Genomic DNA, 27,466 nt, shown 5'->3' on the forward strand with positions numbered 1-27,466 from the left:
TTTCAGCACATCCTTTGTAAGATAAGGGGCCCAAAACTGGTCACAATACTCCGTGAGGCCTCGCCAGTGCTTTATAAAGTCTCAACATTACATCCTTGCTTTTATATTCTAGTCCTCTTGAAATGAATGGTAACATTGCATTTGCCTTCCTCACCACTGACTCAACCTGCAAATTAACCTTTAGGGAATCCTGCACAGGGACTCCCAAGTCCCCTTCCACCTCTCCATATAGAACAAGGTCTACCTTTTTATTTCATTCAGTGGTTAAGTGGTTCCATTTAATATCAGAGAATGTATACAGTATACAACCTGAAATTCTTACTCTTCGCGGACATCCTTGAAACAGAGGAAAAACCCCCAAAGAATGACTGACAGGAAAAATGTATGAACCCCAACTTCCCCTGCCCCCTCCCATGCACAAGCAGCAGCAGGAAACAGCGACAACTCTCCCCCTCCCCTTTCTTATTCTAGCATAAAGCACCAGCATTCTCACCACCCATCTGACAACAGCAAAGTGCACGACAATACATTTCCCAACACTGTATTCCTTTTGCCCATTCTCCTAATCTGTCCAAGTCCTTCCGTAGCCTCTATACTTCCTCAAAACTACCTGCCCCTCCACCTATCTTCGTATCATCTGCAAACATTGCAACAAAGTCTTCAATTCCATCATCCAAACCATTGAAATATAACATAAAAAGAACCAGTTCCAACACAGACCCAGACCCCTGTGTAACACCACTAGTCACCAGCAGCCAACTAGAAAAGGCTTGCTTTACTCCCACGCTTTGCTTCCTGCCAATCAGCCAATGTCTTATTCGTGCTAGTATCTTTCCTGTAATATCATGTTCTCTTAACTTGTTAAACAGCTTCATGTGTGGCACTTTGTTAAAGGCCTTCTGAAAATCCAAGTACACAATATCCACCAATTCTCCTTTGTCTCCCCTGAATGTTATTTCTTCAAATAATTCCTACAGATTTGTCAGGCAAGAATTTCCCTTGAGGAAATAGACTACGGCCTATTTATCATGTGCCTCTAAGTACCCCGAAACCACATCATTAATAAACAACTCCAACATCTTCCCAACCAATGAGGTCAGACTAAGTAGCCTATAATTTCCTTTCTTCTACCTCTCTTCCCTCTTGAAGAGTAACAGTTGTAATTTTCCTGTCTTCCAGAACCATTCCAGAATCTAGTGATTCTTGAAAGATCATTACTAATACCTCCACAATCTCTTGAGCCACATCTTTCAGAACCCTGGTGTGTACACTATCTGGTCCAGGTGACTTACCTACCTTCAGACCTTCAAGTTCCCAAGAACATTCTCCCTAGTAACGGCAACTTCACACACTTCTGACCTCTTACACTCTCGAACTTCCACTAAACTGCTAGTGTCTTCCACAGTAAAGACTGAAACAAAATACTTACTCAATTTGTCCACAATTTCCTTGTCCTCCTCCTCTCTCTTTTACACTTTATGTATCTGAAGAAACTTTTGGTATCCTCTTTAATATTATCGTCAAGCTTACTTTCGTATTCCATCGTTTCCTTCTTAATGACTTTTTTAGTTGCCTTCTGTTGGTTTTTTAAAGCTTCCCAATCTTCTAACTTCCCACTAATTTTTGGTCTCCTATATGCCCTCTCTTTGGCTTTTATGTTGACTTTGACTTCTTGTCAGCCACAGTTGTGTCATCCTGCCTTTAGAATAGTTCTTCTGTGCCTTCCAATTTGCTTCCAGAATTTGAAATGTCAGACATAGTGTTCCTGCACTAACTATCATCACAAATTCAACCCTTGAAACATGGTAAGTTATTTTTAAATTCTATTTGCTCTCACTGAATCTCTGTGTATCGTACTTTTGATAACATCAATACCACGAGGAAAGCTTGGTTGTAAAATTTTAAAGGGTCTCGCAGTAATTCCTGACTATGAATGAGATTCATAGTCAGAAATCCTGCTGCTGTCTGTAAGGAGTTTGTACATTCTCCCTGTGACCGTGTGGCTTTTCTCCAGGCGCTCTGGTTTCCTCCCACAGTCCCAAGACATACGTGTTGAGAGGTTAATTCAGCACTGTAATTTGTCCTGTGATTGGGCTAGGATTAAATCCTGAATTGCTGGATGGCATTGCTTGATGGGCCAGAAGGCTGTATCTCAATAAATAAATTAAACTAAATTAATTACAACAATTCAAGGCCTAGCCCCTCTGAGTGAAAGCCTAATTCAATTCACAATGTCCAAGGTCATCTACAGGTAGGTTTGTTATTCTCAAGTGAAGTTGTTAATGGTACTGGAACATATGGTTGATCTGTCTGAAAAATTAAAGTTCTGAAAGTGAAAATGAATAAAACAATTCACAGAAAACTTACAGCAGAGAAGGGGCTATCAAGCTCATGCCCGATCTAACCAAGACCAATCCAGCTTGTCTCTCTGCAATGGCTTTGGTGTGTTAAGCTCACAAGCTTGTAGTCGCTGGGTTTAAATTTGCAAGGTACAGGTTTTTCACTCCCTAGCCATGACCTACAGCTGTGTAGATACTCAGGATGATATTCCATTCTACTTTGCCAATATGGTAATGAATTGCATTTTCAGTTAATTAAATCCAGACATGCCAGTGTGGGAATGGGAAGTGTAATTGAAAATGGTGGGCACCAGGAGAACCTGGTTGTGGTACAAAAACAACCTCTATGTCTGTTCTGTGTATCAGTGTAGATAACTTTTACATTGATGCACGATCTATGGCAACTACCTGTTCACTCAGCTTGTCCAAATCCCCTTGAGGCCTTAGCACCCTCCTCCTCCTCATTCACAAACTCATCTAGTTTTGTTACATTAGCACACCTAGAAATGTGACATTTGGTCCCCTCAAGAAAGTTGCTGAATAATTGGGGATGTAAACAGACTGTCAATCTGAGAAAGATTATTTATGCTTGCTTTTAATCTATCCCAAAAGCAATTCTCCATCCATGTCAGTACATTACCTCCAAATTCCATGTGTGCTGACTTTGTTGGCCAACTTTCCATGCGAGACATATTGAAAATATTCTGAAAATCCAAGTCAGACATGTCTGCTTGCTTTTCTCCTCACCTATTTAATGTCACATCATCCAAGAATTCCAGTACATTTGTCAAATATGTTGCAGTAAGGCCTCTCACCCATGTAATGGTGCTTAACAATCATATTGGTACTAATATACCATCAGTGCCTTCACTTTGAACCCCTTAGTACAATCATCAAAGTATAAAGCCAAGTTTGATGTCATGATATCCTACTGAATCAATCAGACATCCACTAATTTCAAAGTTAATTAGTAGAAGGATTTTTCAGTTTGTTATTGTAAGAACATGACAACAGCTGACCTAGACATGAATGGTATTAAAGATGGTCACTTGAGTCTAGGAGGTTTAAGGCCACACACACAAAATGCTGGAGGAACTCAGCAGGCCAGGCAGTATCTAGGACATGAGTAAAGTCGACATTTCAGGCTGAAACACTTGGCAGGACTGGCGAAGGGTTTCAGCCCGAAACTTCAACTGTACTTTTTCCCCCACAGATGCTGCCTGGCCTGCTGAGTTCCTCCAGCATTTTGTGTGTGTTGCTCGGATTTCCAACATCTGCAGATTTTCTCTTGCTTGTGTCTAGAAGCTTCAGAATCATCTAGATTAAACTAGTGGACCTTAAGAAAGAGGATTGAAATCACCCACAAATATCATTGATCAGCACAATGAGAAAAATCTGAAATCGCAAGCAATAAAAAATATGCTAAAAATTTTTGAAACTTTTTTTTTACCAGAAGCTATGGAGGTAGTAAAAATTAATCTGTCTCCAGAAAGCACAGAGTAAACGATCACTTAGCCAGCAAGAAATTGCTACCAGCCACCAAGCCACAGTGGCAAAGGCGAGATGAATTATTCTTTGGTCTGTACAGCTGAAAAATAAACACAAATCTTTGTGATTCACCCATGTTATGATTGACTCCATTCCTTTTAATCACTATTCCCATACATATACATATATATATATCACTTTTATTAAAGTTCTCAGCTATTTTCTACTCTAATACACTTTGCCTTTTCTCTTTGCAATAGCCCAGATCTCTCAGCGGGGGCCAGTGACGACTCCGAACCCTAGCCCACTCTGATCATCTCCCATTGAACAATTGCTGGCCAGCTTACCCTTCCTTGCACATTACTACAGGATTAGCAGTAGACAACACCTCGGCAATATCAGTCCAGAAGATGTCATCTCCAACTTGCTCTACTGTATGAGTCAATGTGCCTTTCTTTGGAATCTGCTTAACACCCACAAACTGGAAAAGATCACTAAGCCAGTGTTAAATAAGTGAAATAACCTTAGATATGAGAACGCCTTTCCTCCATCAGGGAGCAACTACAACTCCCTGAGCTTAGCATAGCCTTAGGAGAGGACAGTATGGGAGGGTATTTAATTTGTGGAGGGCTAATTATGGTGGTGTTGGGCAGGAACTTGGGAGAGTAAATTGGGAACAGGGAAATATACAACAGAAGTAATTCAATTGTTTTGGAGAGAACTTGCATGGGGTCCTGATAGGTTTATCCCATTGAGGCATGGAAAAGGTGCTAGAGTGAAGGAATTATAGTTGACAAGAGAGGTGGAACATTTAATCAAGAGGAAGAAAGGTTTAGGAAACAAAGATTAGACAGGGCTCTTGAGAGTTCTAAGATAACCAGGAAAGAGCTTAAGAAGGGGCATAGGAGAACTGGAAAGGCACATGAGAAGACCTTGGTGAGTAAGATGAAGGAAAACACTAAGGTGTCCTACATGTACATGAAGAACAGGAAAATGACAACAGGAGATGTCAGACCTTAGTTCGACCCCACTTGGAGTACAGTAATGTGTTCAGTTCTGTTCACCTCATTACAAGAAGGATGTGAATACCATAGAGAGAGTGCAGAGAGATTTACGAGGATGTTGCCTGGATTGGACCATGCCTTATGAGAATAGGTTGAGTGAACTTAGCCTTTTCTCCTCGGAGCGACGGAGGATGAGAGGTGACTTGATAGAGGCGTACAAGATGATGAGAGGCATTGATCATGTGGATAGTCAGAGGCTTTTTCCCAGGGCTCGAATGGCTAATACAAGGGGATACAGTTTTAAGGTGCTTGGAAGTAGGTACAAGGGGGATGTCAGAGGTTAAGTTTTTCACACAGAGAGTGGTGGGTGCGTGGAATGCACTGCCCGCAACAGTGGTAGAGGTGGATACAATAGAGTCTTTTAAGAGCCTCTTAGGTATATGGAGCTTAGAAAAATAGAGTGCTATGTGGTAGGGAAATTCTAGGCAGTTTCTAGAGTAGGTTACATGGTCAGCACAACATTGTGGGCCGAAGGGCCTGCAATGTGCTGTGGATTTCCTATGTTTCTACATTTCTAATAGATAAGGTAGGACCAATCAGGAATAAAAGAGAAAACATGTGCCTGGAGTCAGAGGAGATAGGAGAGGTCCTTAATGAATACTTTGCTTCAGTTCTCACCAGTGAGAGGGACCTTGACAAATGTGAGGTCAGCTGAGAACAGTCTAATGTGCCAAAACATGCTGAGGCTAAGAAAGAGGATGAGTTGGAACTTCCAAAAAACATCAGGCTAAATATCTCCCACAGGCCCAGATTACTGTGGGAAGCAAGGCAAGAGATTGCTGCACCACTGGCAATGATCATTACATTGTCACTGGCCACTGGAGTAGCATCAGAACGCTGGAGGATAGCAAATATTATCCTTTGTTCAGGAAAGGTAACGTGTGAATTGTCAACAAGCTATTCTTACATCAGTGGTGGGCAAACTTGTTAGCAGTGTGGATCTTAGGGTTCACGCCCATAGATCCCAAAAAGTTGCCGTGTAGGCTGATAGGGTGGTTTTATGGTGTGTGATGGCCTTCCTTTGTCAAGAGACCGAGGTAATATGGCAGCTCTATGAAACTCTTAGATGGGTGAAATTAAAAATGGAGACCAATGTGGGGGAGAAGCATTAGGTTGATCTTGGTGTAGATCAGAAGGTCGGTACAACATCATAGGCTGAAGTACCTGTACTGTGCTGTACTGTTCTATGTTTTATTACTGAGCTTAAATCCTGGAACACCCCAACCAGAAGCAATGTAGGACCACCTTCACCAGAATAGTCCGATGGTTTGGGAAAGCAGCTCGCTACCACTTTCTCCAGGGCACTCAGAGATGGACCTTGCTAAGCTTGCCCATGATACACCTATCCTGAAAAATGGATTAATTTTCCACAAAACTGTCCCAGTCAAAATAATTGTTTAAGGTACATGATATTCACATGTAATTAACAAACAATGGACCATGTCCCAGACTTCAATAAAATACCATACTTTAATAACCAGGTTCCTTAATGTTGTTATAGGCAGAAGTGCTTGTAGAGACAAGCTCCTATTGTCTATTAAATGCTCCCAATGGTGGGTGTCTCAAACCTAGTCCAGTTCCTGACCTTCACGTGTGGTTTAGATACTAAGCCCAGCGGAACCCTTTCTACTCACAGGAGAAGGGGCAAAGGCAGGTTATTGGTGCCTGAAAAAAAGTCACTTCAGGCAAATGGGGCTCATCAGCCATGGTTGGAGAGGGGGTAGCTTGCTACATGAGAAACAGCTTGCTCTCCCTATTGTATTGCCTAGGCTTGTGTGTCTAGACAGCTAGGACACAAGATCCATGATCGACCCTGACTGACAGAGGCCTCATCATCATCAGTTACCATGTAGGTTAGTACATTAGAACGAATATCTTTAATTGTTCCATGTTAATTACACCCAGTGGCCACTTTATTAGGTACACCTGTGCACCTGCTCATTAATGCAAGTATCTAATCAGCCAATGACGTGGCAGCAAGCATAAAAATATGCAGACATGGCCAAGAAGTTCAGTTGTTGTTCAAACCAAGCATCAGAATGGGGAAGAAATGTAATCCAAGTGACTTTGACCTTGGAATGATTGTTGGTGCCAGACGGGGTTAGTTTTGAGTATCTCAAAAACTGCCGACTTCCTTGCATTTTCATGCACAACAGTGTCTAGAGCTTAGAGAGAATGGTGTGAAAACAACAACAAAAATTCCAGTGAAAACACCGTCAGTGAGAGAGGTCAGAGGAGAATGGCCAGACTGGTTCAAGCTGACAGGAAAGCACAACGAGGCAAGGCAAGTTTATTTGTATAGCACTTTGCAAACACAAGGCAGTTCAAAGTGCTTTACTTAAAACAAGATAGAAAAAATCAAACATCAGATTTCAGGCAATATAAAGGGAATAAATTTAAGCAAAACTAAAGCAATAAAAGTTACAGTGCAGTAGATTCTAATTAAAAGCTACAGCGAAAAGAAAAGTTTTAAGCCTCGATTTCAAAGTGCTTAAAGTTGGGACAGACTTCAGAATATCTGGAAGGCAACAGTAACTCAAATAGCCACACGTTACAATGGTGGTGTGTGGAAGAGCATCTCTGAATGCACCACATGTCAAACGTCCGCACCGGGCTCTACGCCTGTACTTCATAAAGTGGATGTTTAATACAGTATTTATATAAAGTTCTTACCTTCTCAGTTCAAGTGTAATCACATAAATGACATGCAAGGCAACAGTGTTCAGTGCATAAGCATTCACTGTTGGTCTATAAAACGACAGGACTGTGCTCAGCAGTGCGATGAGGAAGACAATCAATGAAAAAGATTTCCTAGAGAAAGGAAAACATGTTTCAGTAAACTTTGGACAGAGGGATTATTTCTGAACAATAATGGGTGTACAAGTACAGTGGTAATGAATGAACAGGATGCAGTTTTCAATGACTTCAAGTTTGCAGAGTGTAGAATGAGGGAAGATAACCAGAAGTTTTGAGAGTTTTGACCAGCAGCCAATCCAGTCATTGGAAGTTTGGAGAGGAGGGGTCCACTGCCCAAGGATAAAAGGCAGGAGCATCAGTGTAGTAGAGCTTTGATCAGCAACCACTCGGCATTTGGGACTGATTAGTAAGAGCAAATTAAAGTAAGGAAGGCAGGGGAAAGTGCAGCGGCCATTGTCTGAGCAGACATAGTCAGAGTGGTGATCTTGAGGCTTTAGCTCTTCAAGGCTTCTCGCAGTGAAAGGAAAGGAAAACTCAGGTTTTATTTTCCTTCTGTTCTTTACATCTGCTCAGCTAGGACAGTAGAGATGCCAGGCAGGATAGTGAAATGCTCCTCTTGAGGGATGCGTGAAGGCGGGGAGACCTCCAGTGTTCCTGATGACTACAACTGCAAGAAGTACATCCCATAGAAGCTTCTAACAAACCACGTTAAGAAATTTGATCTGGAAATGGATAAACTCTGGATCATCCAACAGGCTGAAGGGGTGACAGACAGGACATATAGAGAGATAGTTACATCCAAGGTGCAGAGCACAGGAAACTGGGTGACAGGAAGGAAGGGGAAAAGGGTTAAGAAGCCAGTGCAGAATACCCCTGTGGCCTTCCCCCTCAACAACAGGTATATCACTTTGGATACTGTTGGAGGGGTGACCTAATGGAGGAAAGTCACAGTGGTCAGGTCTCTGCCACCAAGTCTGCTCAGAAGGGAAGGGAGAAGAAGGGGGTTCGTTAGTTAGGGGAATGGTCAGGAGGTTCTGTGGGTGAGAACGAGATTCCCGGATGGTATGTTGCCTCCTGGGTGCCAGGGTCCAGGATATCTCAGATCGAGTCCTCAGCATTCTTAAGTGGGAAGGTGAACAGCCAGAAGTCGGGCTCCATATAGGTACCAATGACGTGTGTAGGACAAGTGATGAGGTTCTGCATAGGGTCTTCATGGAGTTAAGTGCCAAGTTAAAGGGCCAGGCCTCCGGGGTTGTGATCTCATGATTTCTACCCATGCCATGTGCTAGTGAAGCCAGAACTAGGAAGATTATACAGTTTAACACATGGCTAAGGAGTTGGTGTAGGAGGGAGGGCGTAATATTTTTGGATCATTGGGCTCTCTTTCAGGGAAGGTGGGACCTGTACGGAAGGGACCGTTTGCACCTGAATTGGAGGGGGATTAATATCCTAGTGGGAAGGTTTGTTAATGCTGCACGGTGGGGTTTAAACTAGAGTTGCGGGGGGGGGTGGGAATCAGAGTGCCAGAACAGTTAGTGGAGAGGTTGTGGAGGCAGATGTTGGTGAGACTTCAGATATGTTAGGTTTTGGAAGGCTGAGCATGGTACCACTAGTGTTCTGAGCTGCACGTATTTCAATGTGAGAAGTATTGTAGGAAAGTGCTGAAGATGAGGTAGCTGCTTCACAAACAGAGGCAATGTGTAGTGTGGAGAGGCTGTTGATGGGGCAAAATTGCAGTCAAAGGGGTGAGTTGCAACATAAAAGGTGAACAAAAGCAAAAAGGGTGAATGCAGGACTAAAGGTGTTGTATCTGAATGTGCACAGTACATGGAATAAGGTAGATGAACTTTCAGCACAGTTGCAGATTGGCAGGTATGATATTGTAGGCATCACTGAATCATGGCCGAAAGATTATAGCTCTGAGCTTACTGTCCAGGAGTACACATTGTATCGAAAGGACAGGCAGGAAAGCAAAGGGGGTGGCGTTGCTCTGTTGGTAAAAAATGAAATCAAATCATTAGAAAGAGGTGACATAGGGTCGGAAGGTGTTGAATCATTGTGGAGAGAGCTAAGAAACTGTGAGGGTATAACTCCCAAACAGTAGTAAAAACCTGGTCTGCAGATTACAATGGGAGATAGAAAGTGCATGCTAAAAGAACAATGTTACAATTGTCTCGGGGGAATTCAATATGCAGGTAGATGGGAACATAAGAACATAAGAACATAAGAGATAGGAGCAGGAGTAGGCCAATTGGCCCCCGAAGCCTGCTCTGCCATTCAACAAGATCATGGCTGATCCAATCTTAACTCTAGTTTTCACCGAATCCCACAAGGCAACAGTGCCAACCAACAGGGCACCATGCCGCCCATTTTATTTTATTATTCATCCCGCCCAAACCCATGTGATCACCCGGGGAAAAAAAACCGAGTTGCCAATTGAGGAGAAAAAATCTGGAAAATTCCTCTCCGACCCATCCAGGCTATCGAAAACTGGTCCAGGAGATCACATGGCTGATCTAAACCTAGCCTCATGTCCACTTACCTGCTCGCTCACCGTATCCCCTAATGCCATTTTTATCCAGGAAAATGTCTATCTCCGTTTTGAATTTATTGAGTGTAGTAGCTTCCACAGCTCTCTGGGGAAGATCAGGTTGGTGCTGCATTACAGGAGGCGGAATTTCTAGAGTGCCTACGAGTTGGAATTTTAGAGCAGCTCATGGCTGAGTGCACCAGAGGATCAGCTATTCTGGATTGGGTGTTGTGCAATGAACCAGAATTGATTAGAGAGCTTAAGGTAAAAGAACCCTTAGGGGAAAGTGATCATAATATGATCAGATTCACCTGAAATTTGAGAAGGTAAAGTCAGATTACCTGTATTACAATGGAGTAAAGGGAATTTCAGAGCCAAGAGAGAGGAGTTGGCCAGAATTGACTGGAAAAGAACACTGGCAGGGATGATGGCAGAGCAGCAATGGCTGGGATTTCTGGAGGCAATTTGGAAGGCGCAGGATATATACATCCCAAAGAGGAAGAGGTATTCTAAAGGCAAAATGACTCAACTGTGGCTAACAAGAGAAGTCAAAGAGAGGGCATATAATAGAGCAAAAGTTAGTGGGAGGTTAGAGGATTGGGAAGCTTTTAAAAACCAACAGAAAGCAACTAAACAGTTATTAAGAAGGTAAAGATGGAATACGAAAGTAAGCTACCCAGTAATAAAGGGTGCCTTTTCTCGCTGGCCGCGGGTGACTGGTGATGTTGGCACAGGGGTCTGTGTTGGGACTGATTGTTTTTACATTATATGTCAATGATTTGGATGATGGAATTGATGACTTTGTTGCAAAGTTTGTAGATGATATGAAGATAGGTGGAGGGGCAGGTAATTTTAAGGAAGTAGAGAGGCAAGACAGATTAGGCAAATGGGCAAATGAGTAGCAGCTGAAATGCAATGTTGGGAAGTATATGGTTATGCACTTTGGTGGAAGAAATGAAAGGGTTGACTGTTTTCTAAATAGAGAGAAAATACAACAAAAAAAAACAAGTGCAGAGAGATTTGGGAGACCTTGTGCAGGATTCCCTAAAGATTAATTTGCACTTTGAGTCTGTTGTGAGGAAGATAAATGCAATGTTAGCATTCATTTTAAGAAGACTAGAATATAAAAGCAAGGATATAATGTTGAGACTTTATAAAGCACTGGTGACAGCTTACTTGGAGTGTGGTAGCAGTTTTGGGCCCCATATCTTAGAAAGGATGTGCTGAAACTGGTCAGGGTTCAAAGGAGGGTCACAAAAATGATTCCAGGATTGAATGGCTTGTCATATGAAGAGTGCAAAGAGACTATATTCATTGGAATTCAGAAAAATGAGGGTCAACCTCAATGAAACCTATCAAATGGTGAAAGGCCTTAATAGAGTGGATATAGAGAGAATGTTTCCTATGGTGGGAGAGTCTAAGACCAGAAGGCACAGCCTCAGAATAGAGGGCCATCCTTTTAGAATGGAAATGTGGAGGAATTTCTTTAGCCAGAGGAGTTGAATCTGGGGAATTCTTTGCCATTGGCAGCTGTGGAGGCCAAGTCTTTATGTTTATTTAAGGCAGAGTTTGATAGATCCTTGATTAATCAAGGCTTGAAGAGATATGGGGAAAAGCAGGAGACAGGGCTGAGAGGAAATTTGGGTCAGCCATAATGCAATGGCAAAGCAGACTCGACGGGGCAAATGGCTAATTCTGCTCCTATATCTTATGGTGTTATAGTCTAAGTGTATTTTAGTAGTCAACAATAGCATAACAAAGGTATGAAAGGGTTTCAACCACAGAGGTGCAAAGAAAGGTATTAAAGATAGATTTTGTTACAAAGATGGATATAGCAGGCCTGAAGATTAGGTGTGGCATCAAGCTGCAATCAAATTGCTTCATTTCAAATTAATGTCAGAAGGGAGATGGATTAGATACTTAGAGAACATCATTGGTCATGGAGCTGAAGGCTATGGATTCTCTTTTTCCATGACTTTAGCTGGAGGAATTTAATGTTCATCTAATACAGCACAACAACTGTGACCAATTTTAAAAAAAGGAACAATATTGATAAAGAAAAATACCCTCAGTCCCTCAGGCAGCATCTTTGACCCAAAATGTTAAGTCTCTTCCTCTTTGCACAGGTGCTCCCTGACCTGCTGTATATTCCAGGCATTTTGTTTTTAAGTCAGACTTCCAGCAACCGCAGTGTGTTGGTTTTCTTCAACAAACGGGGTTAATGCAGTGGAAGAAACTGACACCATGTTTTTAAAGGGTGTTGCTGAGGGTCTGCATGCAGATGAGCAATAGGGAGGTCACCGACGGTGCAGGCCTAATTTTCATTTCGCTAAACTGTTACGTACTGGTATCTTTCAAAAGGAAACTTGATAGAGGTATTACATTAACTTCATTTTATGGTGAACTTCTATCATACACCGTTTCCTCCAGGTGCTCTGGTTTCCTCCCACATCCCAAAGATGTACCAATTGGTAGGTTAATTGGTCATTGTAAATTGTTCCATGATTAGGCTAGGGATAATTCAGGGGCGGCATGGTTCAAAGGGCCAGAAGGGCCTATTCCACGCTATATCTCAATAAAATAAAATAAATAAAATATTGCCTTTTGGTTTAATGACATTATAAGCTCTGTGAAACGGGGACACCTCTTTTTCCTTTATCAGGGAGAGAGAGAGCCTGTGGTATGTCGAATTACCGGGTGAACGAGTGGTCTTTGGGGTACTGCAAGTCTGTGCCTTTATTGATGCTTTGCTGCATGCTTGAGTGCTTGGCGGGGGGTTTTTTGTTGGTCGGGGGGTCGTTACTTTGCTGCTGCTTACACATGGGAGGGGGGAGTTGGAGGGGGGCCTTTGGGGGTTCTAACATTTAACGGTCATTCATTCTTTGGGGCACTCCACTGTTTTTGTGGATGGTTGCGAAGAAAAAGAATTTCAGGATGCATATTGTATACATTTCTCTGACATTAAATGTACCTTTGAAACCTTTGAACAAGCTTCCTTCTGCTTCTGTAAGAGCATAGATCTTAGAAGAAGATAAGCTTGAATAAAATCATCTATAGTCTGGATATAAACAAATCACATGGTTTTAGAGGTCACAGAACTTTAAACACCTGTGTAAGAGACCAATTACTCTACACCCGAACTGTTTCATTTCATACAGAGTTACATCAGGGAAACAGGCCCTTCTGCCCATCAAGTCTGCACTGACCATTAATACTCTTTTGTGCTGATCCTATGTTTATTCCCCCCAAACTGTCATCATCTCTGTCCAGATTCTACCACTAACCTACCAGGGGCAAATTATAATGGCCAATTAACCTTTTTTTTGTTATTTTTTTTAATTGAAGTTCATCAAACAAATTTTCCATAAGATGTATTTCAGACATTGTACATATATATCATATAATCATATATATCACAAATCTCCACAAAGTATTTATCTGAGGTATACACTCATAGAAAAGAGTGGTGAGAAAAAACAAGCAAAAGGAAAGGACTATGTACAAGTAGGGAGTGATTTTTTTTTACAACAGATTCATTGATTTGTGAGAATAAAATCAGGCCTATGAGGCATTATGTAGTTAAACCATTTTTCCCAGTATGAATCAAATTGTTCCAGCTTATGATTAACAGATGCTGTTATCTTCTCCATTTTGTAAATGTCCATTGTAATTTCCATCCATGTATTTAAAGTTGGGCTCTCCTGTGATAACTATTTCCTAGTAAGAGTCTTTTTACCAGCCACCAACAGTATATTCATTAAATATTTATCTCTTTTCAACCATTCTTGAGGTATATATCCAAAATATATGGTCTTACTCTCCAAGGGTATTTCATATTTAAAGATGTTTTGTAGGGCATTGTGTATCCCCCTCCAATAGTTTTTGATAACAGGGCAGTCCCAAAAAATATGATAATGATTTGCATTTTGATTTCCACAATTTCTCCAGCAAACAGGGAGGTTACTATCATAATGGGATTTCTGAGAGGGTGTAATAAAATATCTTATCAAGTTTTTCCATCCAAACTCCCTCCATTTCTGTGAACTGGTACACTTCCACTGATACCTCCATATTGTTGTCCATTCTTCCTCAGATAAAATTATCCCTCCCTCCTTCTCCCATTTTGTTTTAATGTATGAAGTCGAATATGTTTTAAGATTTGACAACCCCTTATACATGCTTGAAATGATTCTATTACCATTATCTGAATTATATGCTTTTCTAAATAGCTCTATCAAGCATGTACTTGCCTTGGTTACATTTTTAAGCGTCTTATTAACATATTGTCACATCTGTAAATACCGATAAAAATCTTGTTTTTCTAATAAGTGTTTCTCTTTAAGCATTTCAAAACTGAACAGTGTTCCTTCTTTCAATATGTTGCAAAGAACTGTTATTCCTTTAGCTGTCCAGTCCTTAAATCTAGCATCCAATTTATTTGGTGTAAAATCCGAGTCATATGCACACCATTTGAGAATTGCAATATCTCCCTCTCGATTATATTCTTTTATAGTAGTTTTCCATATTTTAAGAGTCAATTTCACCCATGGATTATCAATAGTATTTATGTACCTTTGCAGGTTGTTATCAGCCAAAATTGCTTGCATGGCCAATTAACCTACCTGCTACAAAAACAGAGCACCCAAAGGAAACCCATGTGGTTACAGGAAGAACAAGCAAACTCCACAACAGCAGCAAGGGTCAGAATTGAACTTGGATCTCCAGTGCTATGAGACATACTAGCTCTACTAGCTGTCCCACAGTGCTGCCTGATCTGAGCGCTACTCCACAACTGTAATTTGCTGGGCTGCAAACTCTCAAGCTTGGACAAGTCAGGCCAGGTTTGATTCGGAATATGCGCAGGGGACTGAAAAGAGGTTAAAAGTTTGGGAATTGCAAGGGGATTGGAGCAGGTACCTGCAAAATTGGAAAATGGAAGTAGAAGCTAGGTATAGCCAAGAGAAAAGAAAGCTGAAGGTTTGTGAAAAATTCTGTCCCTGGACTGGGTCAAAGACACACCTGCGGGGTAGTGAGGTAGTGAAAAGTACAATTCATTAGGACTAAGCTTGCCCAGGTCGGAGCTCATGTATCTGCATAAGAAAAGGCCAAGAATTCTGACAGTGCAGGATGAGAATATCTACATGGCAAGGTTGATCAGAGATAATGTCACAGCTGCAGAAAAGGAGGAAATTATTGAGGGATTGTCTACGGAGTCTCTGTGGGTGGAAGCTAGGAACAGAAAAGGGTCAATAACTCTACTGGGTGTTTTTTATAGACTACCCAATAGTAACAGGGACATCAAGCAGCAGATAGCGAGACAGATTCTGGAAAGGTGTAATAACAGGATTGTCATGATGGAAGATTTTAATTTCCCAAATATCGACTGGCATCTCCCTAGAGTGAGGGGCTTAGATGGGGTGGAATTTGTTAGGAGTGTTCAGGAAGGTTTCTTGACACAACATGTAGATAAGCCTACAAGAGGAGAGGATGTACGTGATCTGGTATTGGGAAATGAACCTGGACAGGTGTCAAATCTCTCAGTGGGAGAGCATTTTGAAGATAGTGATCATAATTCTATCTCCTTTACCATAGCATTGGAGAGAGATAGGAACAGACAAGTTAGGAAAGCGTTTAATTGGAGTAGGGGAAAAATGAAGCTATCAGGTCGGAACTTGCAAGCATAAGCTGGAAACCGATGTTCTCAGGGAAATGTATGGAAGAAATGTGGCAAATGTTTAGGGACATTTGCATGGGATTATGCATAGGTATGTTCCAATGAGACATGGAAAGGATGGTAGGGTACAGGAACTGTGGTGTACAAAGACTGCTGTAAATCTAGTCAAGAAGAAAAGAAGAGCTTACAAAAGGTTAAAAAAAACTAGGTAATGATAGAGATCTAGAAGATTATAAGGCTAGCAGGAAGGAGTTTAAGAATGAAATTCGGAGAGCCAGAAGGGGCAATGAGAAGATCTTGACGGACAGGATTAAGGAAAACCCCAAGGCATTCAACAAGAATGTGAAGAGCAAGAGGATAAGACTTGAAACAATAGGACCTATCAAGTGTGACAGTGGAAAAGTGTGTATGGAACCGGAGGAGATAGCAGAGGTACTTAATGAGTACATTGCTTCAGTATTCACAAGGGAAAAGGATTTTGGCAAGTGTAGGGCTGACTTACAGTGGACTGAAAAGCTTGAGCATATAGATATTAAGGAAGAGGATGTGCTGGAGCTTTTGGAAAGCATCAAGTTGGATAAGTCACTGAGATGGGACAAGATGTACCCCAGGCTACTGTGGGAGGAGATTGCTGAGCCTCTGGTGATGATCTTTGCATCATCAATGGGAACGGGAGAGGTTCCAGAGGTTCCAGAGGATCGGAGGGTTGCAGATGTTGTTCCCTTATTCAAGAAAGGGAGTAGAATAGCGCAGGAAATTATAGTCCAGTGTGTCTTACTTCAGTGGTTGGTAAATTGATGGAGAAGATCCTGAGAGGCCGGATTTATGAATATTTGAGGAGACATAATATGATTAGGAATAGTCAGCATGGCTTTGTCAAAGACAGGTCGTGCCTTATGATCCTGATTGAGTTTTTTTGAGGATGTAACTCAACACATTGATGAAGGTAGAGCCGTAGATGTAGTGTGTATGGATTTCAGCGAGGTATTTGATAAGGTACCCAATGCAAGGCTTATTGAGAAAGTAAGGAGGCATGGGATCCAAGGGGACATTGCTTTGTGGATACAGAACTGGCATACCCACAGAAGGCAAAGAGTGATTGTAGACGGGTCATATTCTGCATGGAAGTCGGTGACCAGTGGAGTACCTCAGGGATCTGTTCTGGGACCCGTACTCTTCATGATTTTTATAAATGACCTGGATGAGGAAGTGGAGGGATGGGTTAGTAATTTTCTGAGGACATAAAGGTTAGGGGTATTGTGGATTGTGTGGAGGGCTGTCAGAGGTTACAGTGGGACATTGATAGGATGCAAAACTGGGCTGAGAGTGGCAGATGGAGTTCAACCCAAATAAGTGTGAAGCAGTTCATTTTGGTAGGTCAAATATGATGGCAGAATATAGTATTAATGGTAAGACTCATGGCCGTGTGGAAGATCAGAGGGATCTTGGTCTCCGAGTCCATAGGACACTTAAAGCTGCTGTGCAGGTTGACTCTGTGGTTAAGAAGGCACACAATGCATTGGCCTTCATCAATCGTGGAATTGAGTTTAGGAGCCAAGAGGTAATGTTGCAGCTATATAGGACCCTGGTCAGACCCCACTTGGAGTACTGTGCTCAGTTCTGGTCGCCTCACTACAGGAGGGATGTGGAAACCATAGAAAGGGTGCAGAGGAGATTTACAAGGATGTTGCCTGGTTTGGGGAGCATGCCTTATGAGAATAGGTCAAGCGAACTTGGCGACGGAGGATGAGAGGTGACCTGATAGAGGTGTACCAGGTGATGAGAGGCATTGATTGTGTGGATAGTCAGGCTTTTCCCCAGGGCTGAAATAGCTAGCATGTGAGGGTACAGTTTTAATGTGCTTGGAAGTAGGTACAGAAGAGATGTCAGTGTTTTTTTTACTCAGAGAGTAGTGAGTGCGTGGAATGGGCTGCCGGCAACAGTGGTGGAGGCAGATACGATAGGGTCTTTTAAGAGACTCCTGGACAGGTACATGAAGCTTAGAAAAATAGAGGGCAATGGGTAACCCCAGGTAATTTCTAAGGTAGGGACATGTTCGGCACAGCTTTGTGGGCCGAAGGGCCTGTACTGTGCTGTAGGTTTTCTATGTTTCTAAGATTTAGTTCCAGAAGGGAAGGAAGGTATAGAGTCTCAATATAGGACGAAAATGTGTAGGTGTGGTGTCTAGACAGGCAGATGCAAAAAGCAGAACTGTTCAGTGACGGGGGGAGAAGCTGTAGATTATCACCAGTGGCTGAAGGTACACATGAAGAACAACAACATGGTTTGGATTTCCAGCATCTGCAAACCCTGAGTACGATGGCACGTAGATGATTATATCAGAAAAATGCCACTATAAGTGGTTAGATAGACAATTTCTGGTAAGAGTGACGGCAAAAATGTTATTGAAAATTATAATCCAGCAGACTGTACAAAAATAAGCACAGGGATATTTAATGCGTATGTAAAATGGTCACTCCTGCAATGAAGATGACAGAAAATAGCTTTGTGGCCACCATTACTCATACTGGAGTTTGATGTCATAAGGTTAAATTCATCATTTTTGTGATGGTATTGAACTCGTATCTCAGTTCAATAGCTCAGGCATCTGAATACTAGATCAGTGATCTAACCACTACCCTAACCACAATTACGCTTAGCACATGACCATTTGAACACTCTAAGCTGTGTGTGCCTGAACTTCTAATTCACTCTTTCTGCCCCAACTGTTACCTAATTTTTTTTTTAATTACAGTACCTGCTTTTGATGAGCTTTAAGTGTCTCTTAGGAAACCACAGCATGTAAGCAATAGCCAACACCCACAGGATTGATAATTCATCCAGCAGTTGACCGAACAAGCTCAGGGTCATGTGGTAGTATGCAGAGAAGCAACCTGTTATTATTGAAAAAAGATTGGAAGGTTCAAATTGAATGTAGCTGATAATTGTCTCATTTTCCTAACTCAGGTTTTCAAAAAACAATATTTTTGGTATTTAAAACTCATGTGATAACAATTGTAACATTAAGAGAAGTTTGGATAAATACGTGGATGGGAGGGGAATGGAGAGCTAAGGCCCAGTTGCAGGTCTATGGGACTAGGAATGGTAACAGTTCAACATGGACTAAATGGGCTGAAGGGCCTTTCTTCTGTGCTATAGTGCTCTATTGGTCTATGTAAAATCATATCTTGAAGTGATACAAATGGAAAGTGACCAGGCACAGGGTCTTCGCTCTGGACTGCCTGAGGTGATTTCACTTTCGATGCTAGAGATCGTGTGAATGACAATATAATCCGAAATCTTGGAAAGCACATGCCATCTGGATAACAGCAACAGACTAGAATGCCTTTCCAGTTTGAAAGCTGAGTCATGCTTTGGAGCAACGTTTCTCTTATCAGTACTGATTGACTGAAGTAATTGAACGTTATCAATTATAAGAAGCAATGAGTCACAATGAGTGGGAACTTTCCTCCTCACCCCTCAGGATTAGTGTTACGAGCTTGTTGTGTTTATTATGAGGTAGTAGTTCTGTAATAAAGTTAAGTCAGAAATTTGAACATTTAATGTGTTTGTGTAATGAAGGGAACATTGACTTGACTGTACATGGCAGTACAATATGAATCGGCATGTAGAAGGGAGATTGAAAATCTGGTTGAATGGTGCCACATCTGACTCCATGTCAGCAAAGCCAAAGAGCTGATTAATGACTACAGGAGGAAGTATCCATTCTGCTTGTATAATGGCCTGGCATGGAAACAACAGTGCTCAAGAATGGTAAAGCCGACAAGAAAAGTGAAGGACGCAGCCCAGTCCATCACAGGAAAATCCCTCAGCACACTTGAGCACATCTATGAAGTGCACTGCCACAAGAAAGCAGCAACCATCATTAAGGACCCCACCATCCAGTCTCTGCTCTCTTCTTTACTCCTACCATCACGGAGGAGTTACGGTGTCCACATGACCAGGTTCAAAAACAGTTATACCATTCAAACATCAGGCTCCTAACAAGTATGGACAACTAGTGTCACCTCAAAACTGAACTGTTTTCATGACTAATGGATTCACTTTCAGGAACTCTAACTCATGTTCAGTATTATTTATCTATCTATTTATTTATTTTATCTTCATCATCATTATTATTACTATTTTGTATTTGTACAGATTCTCCTCTTTTGCACACTGGTTATTACCAGTCATTGTGTGTAGTTTTTCATTAATTCTATTGCATTTATTTGTTCTAGTGTGAATGCCTGCAATAAAATGAAGCTCAGGGTTGCATGTGGTGACATGTATGTTCTGTGATAATAAATTTACTTTGAACTTTTAAGTTGGTGGCAGGTATAGCAAGTTTAAGTAAAGGAGCGAGTCTCCAAACAAGCTGTGTTAAATGAACTGCAATGCACTATTCAGGCGATTTACGGTGGATCAATTTTCAAAACGTAAGACCATAAGATGAGAAGATATAGGAACATAATTGGGCCATTTGGCCCATCTAGTTTGCTCTGTCGTTTCATCATACCTGATCCAATTTTCCTCTCAGACCCAATCTCTTGCCTTCTCCCCATATACCTTCATGCCCCGACGAATCAAGAAGCTATCAGCCTCTCTTTTAAATATATGTAAAGACTCGGCCTCCACAGCTGCCTGTGACAAAGAGTTCTACATTCACCACTCTCTGGCTAAAGAAATTCCTCCGCATCTACATTCTAAAAGGATGCCCCTTTATTCTGAGGCTGTCCCCTCTGGTCTTAGACTCCTCCACCAAGGAAACATCCTCTCCACATCCACATCCGCTCTATCAAGGCCTTTCACCATTCAATAGGTCTCATTGAGGTCACCCCTCATTCTTCTGAATTCTCCAGGCCCAGAGCCATCAGATTGTCTTCATATGTGACATTCAATCCTGGAATCATTTTTGTGAACTTCCTTTGCACTCTCTCCAGTTTCAGCACATCCTTTCCGAGATAAGGGACCCAAACCTGCTCACAATACTCCTAGTGAGGCCTCACCAGTGCGTTATAAAGTTTCAACTTTACATCCACATGACTCTTCCAATATCCAGTGCAAAATATATAAGCAGTGGGAATTTCTAAAGCATTCAACATTTTGTTTAGAAAACTTAGCATCTACCTGAATAACAAAATCACTTGTACCACATTTTGTCCAGGTGCCGATGGTCTGGCGGTAAGACGGGTGAGCTAAGGCGTGTGAATCAGGCATTTTGTTGATTAGTAGAGTCCATTAAACGTTGTCAGGTCATTCATTCAGCGATAGATGTTGTGCACTTACCTACGAGCATCACCATGACCCAGATGAGATACACAGCTCTGTTTCTCTTCTGAGCATAGGGGTGTAATAGGTACATCATTATAGGGGCAGATATAAAGAAACTCACATTGCTGACCTGCAAATGAAAGAAACAGTAACTAATAACAATGGGTCTATCCAACTTTGGGACGTTTTTAAGGATTGCTAAAATTACATTGGACCAGAGCCTTCAATGCCTCTAGTGCAGATTTAATGACATTGAATATGATTGCCATTTTCTCGAAATACATCCACCAAAAGTTACAAATGTTTGGCTTGGCCATGCTTTTGTTAAACTACCTCCACGGATCTGCTGGATGCCCGTTAGGATTACCTTTACTTTGAAAAACTAAATCACTAACAGCCATCAGTGATCTAGGCATTCTTCCGTGAGATTTGTTAAACTAACTGATATCCATAAATTTCAGAAAGCTCAAGTGTCCTGCTGCGGAACTCCTGACAAAATGGTCTCAGCAGCAACTGAGAACAAACCCATTCAGCAACAGGGCAGAAATGTCGATGAGTGCAACTTTCTCCTGTATGAGCAGGGTCATCGAATTCCTGGAAGTAATCACTTTTATTCAATTAACATATTAATTCATATTGATACAAGACACTGGCAAACCTTTAGAGAGCCATACTCAGTTGTAAATTTTGAAAAGAGAGAAATGTAGACTTGTATTCAGGGGAAAGACTTCTGCGTGAACATAACCCACTTTTCTGGTTCTCTCCTCTTTCAAGCTCACTTGAATCACTTTCCCAATGATTTGACTGAGATCAATTACTTTGTCCAAATAAATCCCAGCGAAGTTTGAGAGACATCCACTGCAATAAAACCACTCCATAAATAAATGCCATTTATACTTAGTGGCCACTTTATTAGGTACGTCTGTATACCTGCTCAATATTGCGGATATCCAATCAGGCAATCATGTGGCAGCAACTCTTTGCATAAAACCATAAAACCAGCCATGGTCACGAGGTTCAGTTGTTACTTAGACCAAACATCAGAATGGGGAAGAAATGTGATCTAAGTGACTTTGACTATGAAATGATTATTGGTGCCAGACAGGTTGGCTAGAGTATCTGAGTAACTGATCTCCTGGGATTCCTCATGCATGACAGCCTCTAGAGTTTATGGAGAATGGTGCAAGGGAATCTATCTATCTATCTATCTATCTATCTATCTATCTATCTATTTATTTATTTATTTATTATTGATACAGCGTAGAATAGACCCTTCGGCCCCTCTAGCCATACTGCCCAGTTTAATCCTAGCCTAATCACAGGACAATCTATAATGACCAGTTAGTCCACTAACTGGAGGCCTTTGGACTGTGGGAGGAAACCCATGCGGTCACAGACAGCAATGGGGAATTGAACCCAGGTCCTCTGTACTGTTAAGCGTTGTGTTAACCACTCCACTGCAGTGCCACCCTTCTAGGGAAGGGAACTTGAAGCTTAAGGGTAGGCTGTCTGGAAATCGAAGGAGTGAAATTAGGAAACACTTCTACAGGTAAAGGGTGGGAGAAACAAAGGGACATTCTTTTACATGTGGCAATTAGAAGCAGCACGGTAGCATCGTAGTTGGTGTTACATTTTACAACATCAGCGACCTGGGTTCAGTTCTGCCACTGCCTGTAAGGAGTTTGTATGTTCTCCCCGTGACCCAATGGCTTTCCTTCGGGCGCTCCGAATTCCTCCCACATTCCAAAGATGTACCGGTTAGTAGGCTAATTAGTCAGATGGGTGTAAATGGACAATGCGGGCTCTTCTGAACAACTTCTACCAGCTGAACAACTTCTTCAATAGGTTCGACAGCACAATCTCACCCTCACTGCAGAACTCCACACCAGGCTTACTTCCCTCACAGGAAAATATCCACTCACAGGAGACCTGGCCCACGCCCAGGTTTACGGCTGCACAGGTGGAAGGTCAACTGAGGAAGATCTGTACCAGCAAGGCGGCTGGACCGGATGGAGTTTCCCCACGATTACTGAGGGCCTGTGCGACTGAACTGGGAGAACCACTACAGCGCATCTTCAACATGAGTCTAGATCAGAGAAGAGTACCCAGACAGTGGAAAACATCTTGTATTGTCCCGGTACCGAAGAAACCACAACCAAAGGAGTTGAATGACTTCAGACCTGTTGCCTTGACGTCGCACGTGATGAAGACCATGGAGCGGCTGATAATACAGAATCTGAGGCCACAAACCAGGCACGCCCGGGATCCGCTTCAGTTTGCGTATAAGGAGAAGGTGGGAGTGGAGGATGCTATCACGTATTTGCTGCACAAATCACTCTCTCACCTAGATGGGGTCAGTTGTGCTGTGAGGATTACATTCCTTGACTTCTCTAGTGCCTTTAACACCATCCAGCCCAAGATCTTAAAGCACAAACTAACGGAGATGGGAGTAGACTCTCACATGGTGGATTGGATAGTGGACTACTTGACAGATAGACCTCAGTATGTGCGGTTGGGAGACTGTAGGTCTGACACAGTGGTCAGCAGCACAGGAGCGCCACAGGGAACCGTACTCTCTCCGGTCCTGTTCACCCTGTACACATCTGACTTCCAATATAACTCGGAGTCCTGCCATGTGCAGAAGTTCGCTGACGACACGGCCATAGTGGGGTGTGTCAGGAATGGACAGGAGGAGGAGTATAGGAAACTGATACAGGACTTTGTGATATGGTGCAACTCAAACTACCTGCGTCTCAATGTCACCAAGACCAAGGAGATGGTGGTGGACTTTAGGAGATCTAGGCCTCATATGGAGCCAGTGATCATTAATGGAGAATGTGTGGAGCAGGTTAAGACCTACAAGTATCTGGGAGTACAGTTGGACGAGAAGCTAGACTGGACTGCCAACACAGATGCCTTGTGCAGGAAGGCACAGAGTCGACTGTACTTCCTTAGAAGGTTGGCGTCATTCAATGTCTGCAGTGAGATGCTGAAGATGTTCTATAGGTCAGTTGTTGAGAGCGCCCTCTTCTTTGTGGTGGCGTGTTGGGGAGGAAGCATTAAGAAGAAGGACGCCTCACGTCTTAATAAGCTAATAAGGAAGGCGGGCTCTGTCGTGGGCAAAGTACTGGAGAGTTTAACATCGGTAGCTGAGCGAAGGGCGCTGAGTAGGCTACGGTCAATTATGGAAAACCCTGAACATCCTCTACATAGCACCATCCAGAGACAGAGAAGCAGTTTCAGCGACAGGTTACTGTCGATGCAATGCTCCTCAGACAGGATGAAGAGGTCAATACTCCCCAATGCCATTAGGCTTTACAATTCAACTGCCAGGACTTAAGAACTTTTTTTTTAAAGCTATTATTAATGCTTTTTGAGTTAGTGATTTAGATGCATATCATATTATTACTGAGTTAAGTATTGTATGTAATGAGTTTTTGCTACAACAAGTGTATGGGACATTGGAAAAAATGTTGAATTTCCCCATGGGGATGAATAAAGTATCTATCTATCTATCTATCTATCTTAAGTCAGAAGGGCCTGTAACCGTGCTGTATCTCTAATTAAATATTAATGCTGAGTCAATTGTTAGTTTTACTTTTAATAATGGAAGTTAGTAAAGAATATGGGAAAAAGCAGGTGCATGGAGTTGAGTCTCTGGTTAGCCACTATCTCAGTGGATATTTGGCCAATAATGAGGGTTAAGTGGCCTCTATCCAACCCAGACAAAGAGTCTCGACCTGAAGCATCATCCATCCATTTCCCTCCACAGATGCTGCCTGACCTACTGAGTTCCTCCAGAGCTTTTGTCCTACTCCCACATTTGCCCTCGGCTTCCTCATTTAGGAGCATCGTGCAATATTCTCTGCAACCTCACCCTTCCCACATTCACAATCCTCACACCACATCCTTCACATGCACTTACAAATTGTACTGTGATGGGGGGATAGAAGTGAACCAGTACATGATACCCATAAAAACGTATCGGTGCAGAATTGGGCTGAGCTGGCGAAGTACCACACAGGTAAGAAATTGAAACTTCTTTGAAACTGACCCTCAACTGCACAGATCTGTCTCTTGAAGGATAGTGTGGCACTGGAATGTAACAGGAGAACAGATTTAGATGAATTTCTTTCTCTACTGTGGAAGGCATTTCTACACATGGGAGGAAGGGTTTTGCAAGGAGCTGCTATAGACAGCACTGGAACTGAAACTGCAGCAATTGCAAACATCTTCACCCCCTACGCATATTGCTACAGCACGTTTTCACCTCATCCTCTACTAAGCTGTGGCTTATAAACTTGCACCTCTCATACCCCTGCCCTGCCCCAAACCAAACCTCAGCCTTTCTTTTCTCCTTTCAGATAGCCAAGGTCCAACTAGGTTGGGGAGTGGAGGAACACAGGAAGACGGTGAAGGGGAGGACATTCCCCAGAGTGACAATGAGTACGAGGGGGTAAAGTCGGCAGTGTTAGCATTGCCAACAAGTCTGAACCTCATGGGCACCGGCTCAGGAATGATTTACTCTCGTGGTTTACCTTCCCAGTGGAATCTCTGAGCTGTGAGCTTGCAGGGAAACAGAAGTGAAACAATGCACAGGTGCCAGCTCCCTGGAGATGGAGGACACACGAAAGAAATGGGGTGGGTGGGTCAGCCATTTATCCCGCGCATCATTCTCCTAACCTGCTTCGGAGTGCTGACTGGAGTTACGGCATTTTGCTGATTGATATCAGAGTCTGCCCACACAGCATTGTTCCACATGCAGTAACACCCTAAAGATGGTATCGATATGGAAGGTTCTAGAGTGTTGCAAATATTTCCAGTGGCACTCAGTGAACACAGGCAAATGGACCAAGTGACATTTTTTGGCCTTAAATGGCTTTGTGATACTTAAATGACAAATGTTTTTTCTTACGTGTCTATGGTTCACTAATTCGGATTCTCACTTTACATGAAAGGAACAATTGACTAATTCAATGGATCTCTGCCTACGGATGAAAATGCCACTGCCCCACCCCATGCCCCTCCCCACTGCGCACTGAAATTTCTCCCTTAGACAAGTAGTGAACTGGTTCCTCAACTACTCACCAATGGGACAGTTTTAGGAAGGAATGAAAGAACATTAGGAAGTTAATTTATAGAGTGAATTTCTCATTTAAAGAATTTGCACGGACAACATATGCTTAATGGCTTCATTCTGCACTGTGTGGGTCTAAACTGGCAATTTCTCCATCTATTTTAATACTCAAAATGCTTTAAGTTTTGTTTCTATTTGCTCCAATGACTTCTCCAGTGCCTGCAGACAACCTTTATCACTTACACAGACAGATCAAAGACATTTTTTTACTTCCATATATTTTAAACATAAAGCCATGTCAACATTATCTGAAGACTAAGACACAGGTACAAAATCTAACACCCCGGTACACATTACTGCTATAGCCTTCACCAGCTACAATAGCGGCAGATCATCAGCAAAGAGCTAAATGAAGCAACCCAAGCCAATGAAAGTCTTGAACTTGTTATGGGGAGTTAAAATAAATCTTTAATAGTTATTTTAGTCATCAGCTTAAGATTTGGAAATTCATATGTGGTTGAAGCTGGAATTCATATATTATGAGCATAAACTTTTACATCGACAAATGGATCCCCTGAGACATGAGTTCTGTTTTTCTCTCTCTCTTTCTCCCTGCACCTGCCTGACCTGCTGAGCATTCCCTGCATTTTGTGCTCTGTGAAAGGTTCATGATTTAGTTTGAAGTCTACCTTAGACAAATTGTTTTAATTCCTATCTATGGTGTAATTTTAAAATGCTGCAACCGAAGCAAGGCTGGAGCATGATAGCTAAATGCGGGTGCCCATTCTTATTTGAGTCTGAGATGCTGTTTAAGATAGTGCTGTTCTGTTCAAGTTTTAGTCTGCCATTCGGTTTAAATTGTCCCACTTCTCACTCTGTTCTATAGTTGTTTAAAATGCTATTAAATAGCTAAAGTGCCACAGCTTGTTTTCTACTTCAGATTGTTTGGTACAATTGTGAAATTACATAGTTGGCAGTACTCACCGTATTATAAAACTCAGCAACTTTCTCTGAAAACTGAAAATTATCTTCACACCAGTCAACCTGCGAACTCTGATACGCAAACGCACTGGCCATCCCGAGTTCTTAGCTGAAAAGATTTAAATGAGAAACAGTGGTCATAAATAAATTATTAAATTAATCTACCAGCAATTAAAAGCTTTTGTATCGGAAGCAAGGAGCGAGAGAAGCAAAAGGTATGAATGATTTAAACCTAACCTGGCAGGTATCCTGAGTTATTAGAACTATTGTCAGGTGATGTCAGCCTCAGCCTGCCCTGGGAGTTTCAGCTCGTGCTCATGAACAGAAGATTGTGCGTAAACA

General features: G+C 42.1%; 1 protein-coding gene across 2 annotated transcripts in view; it reads right to left on the reverse strand.

The window, feature by feature from the left end:
- acer1 (alkaline ceramidase 1) overlaps positions 1–27,466 on the reverse strand; it is a 34,282-nt gene extending 6,816 nt beyond the window's left edge. Inside the window, exons 1-6 of one of the 2 annotated variants that reach the window (XM_073068579.1) lie at positions 27,362–27,466; positions 27,128–27,233; positions 21,082–21,196; positions 18,551–18,686; positions 7,565–7,702; positions 3,790–3,927 (exon numbers count right to left, since the gene is read on the reverse strand). In XM_073068579.1, coding sequence (XP_072924680.1) covers positions 3,790–3,927; positions 7,565–7,702; positions 18,551–18,686; positions 21,082–21,196; positions 27,128–27,220 — 620 coding nt within the window. In that variant the 5' untranslated portion in view covers positions 27,221–27,233; positions 27,362–27,466. Of the gene's footprint in view, positions 1–3,789; positions 3,928–7,564; positions 7,703–18,550; positions 18,687–21,081; positions 21,197–27,127; positions 27,252–27,361 lie in introns of those variants that run through there. The other variant, XM_073068580.1, reaches the window with a different exon arrangement.

The sequence above is a fragment of the Hemitrygon akajei genome, chromosome 16 (assembly GCF_048418815.1).
Source record: "Hemitrygon akajei chromosome 16, sHemAka1.3, whole genome shotgun sequence".
NCBI lineage: Eukaryota > Metazoa > Chordata > Chondrichthyes > Myliobatiformes > Dasyatidae > Hemitrygon > Hemitrygon akajei.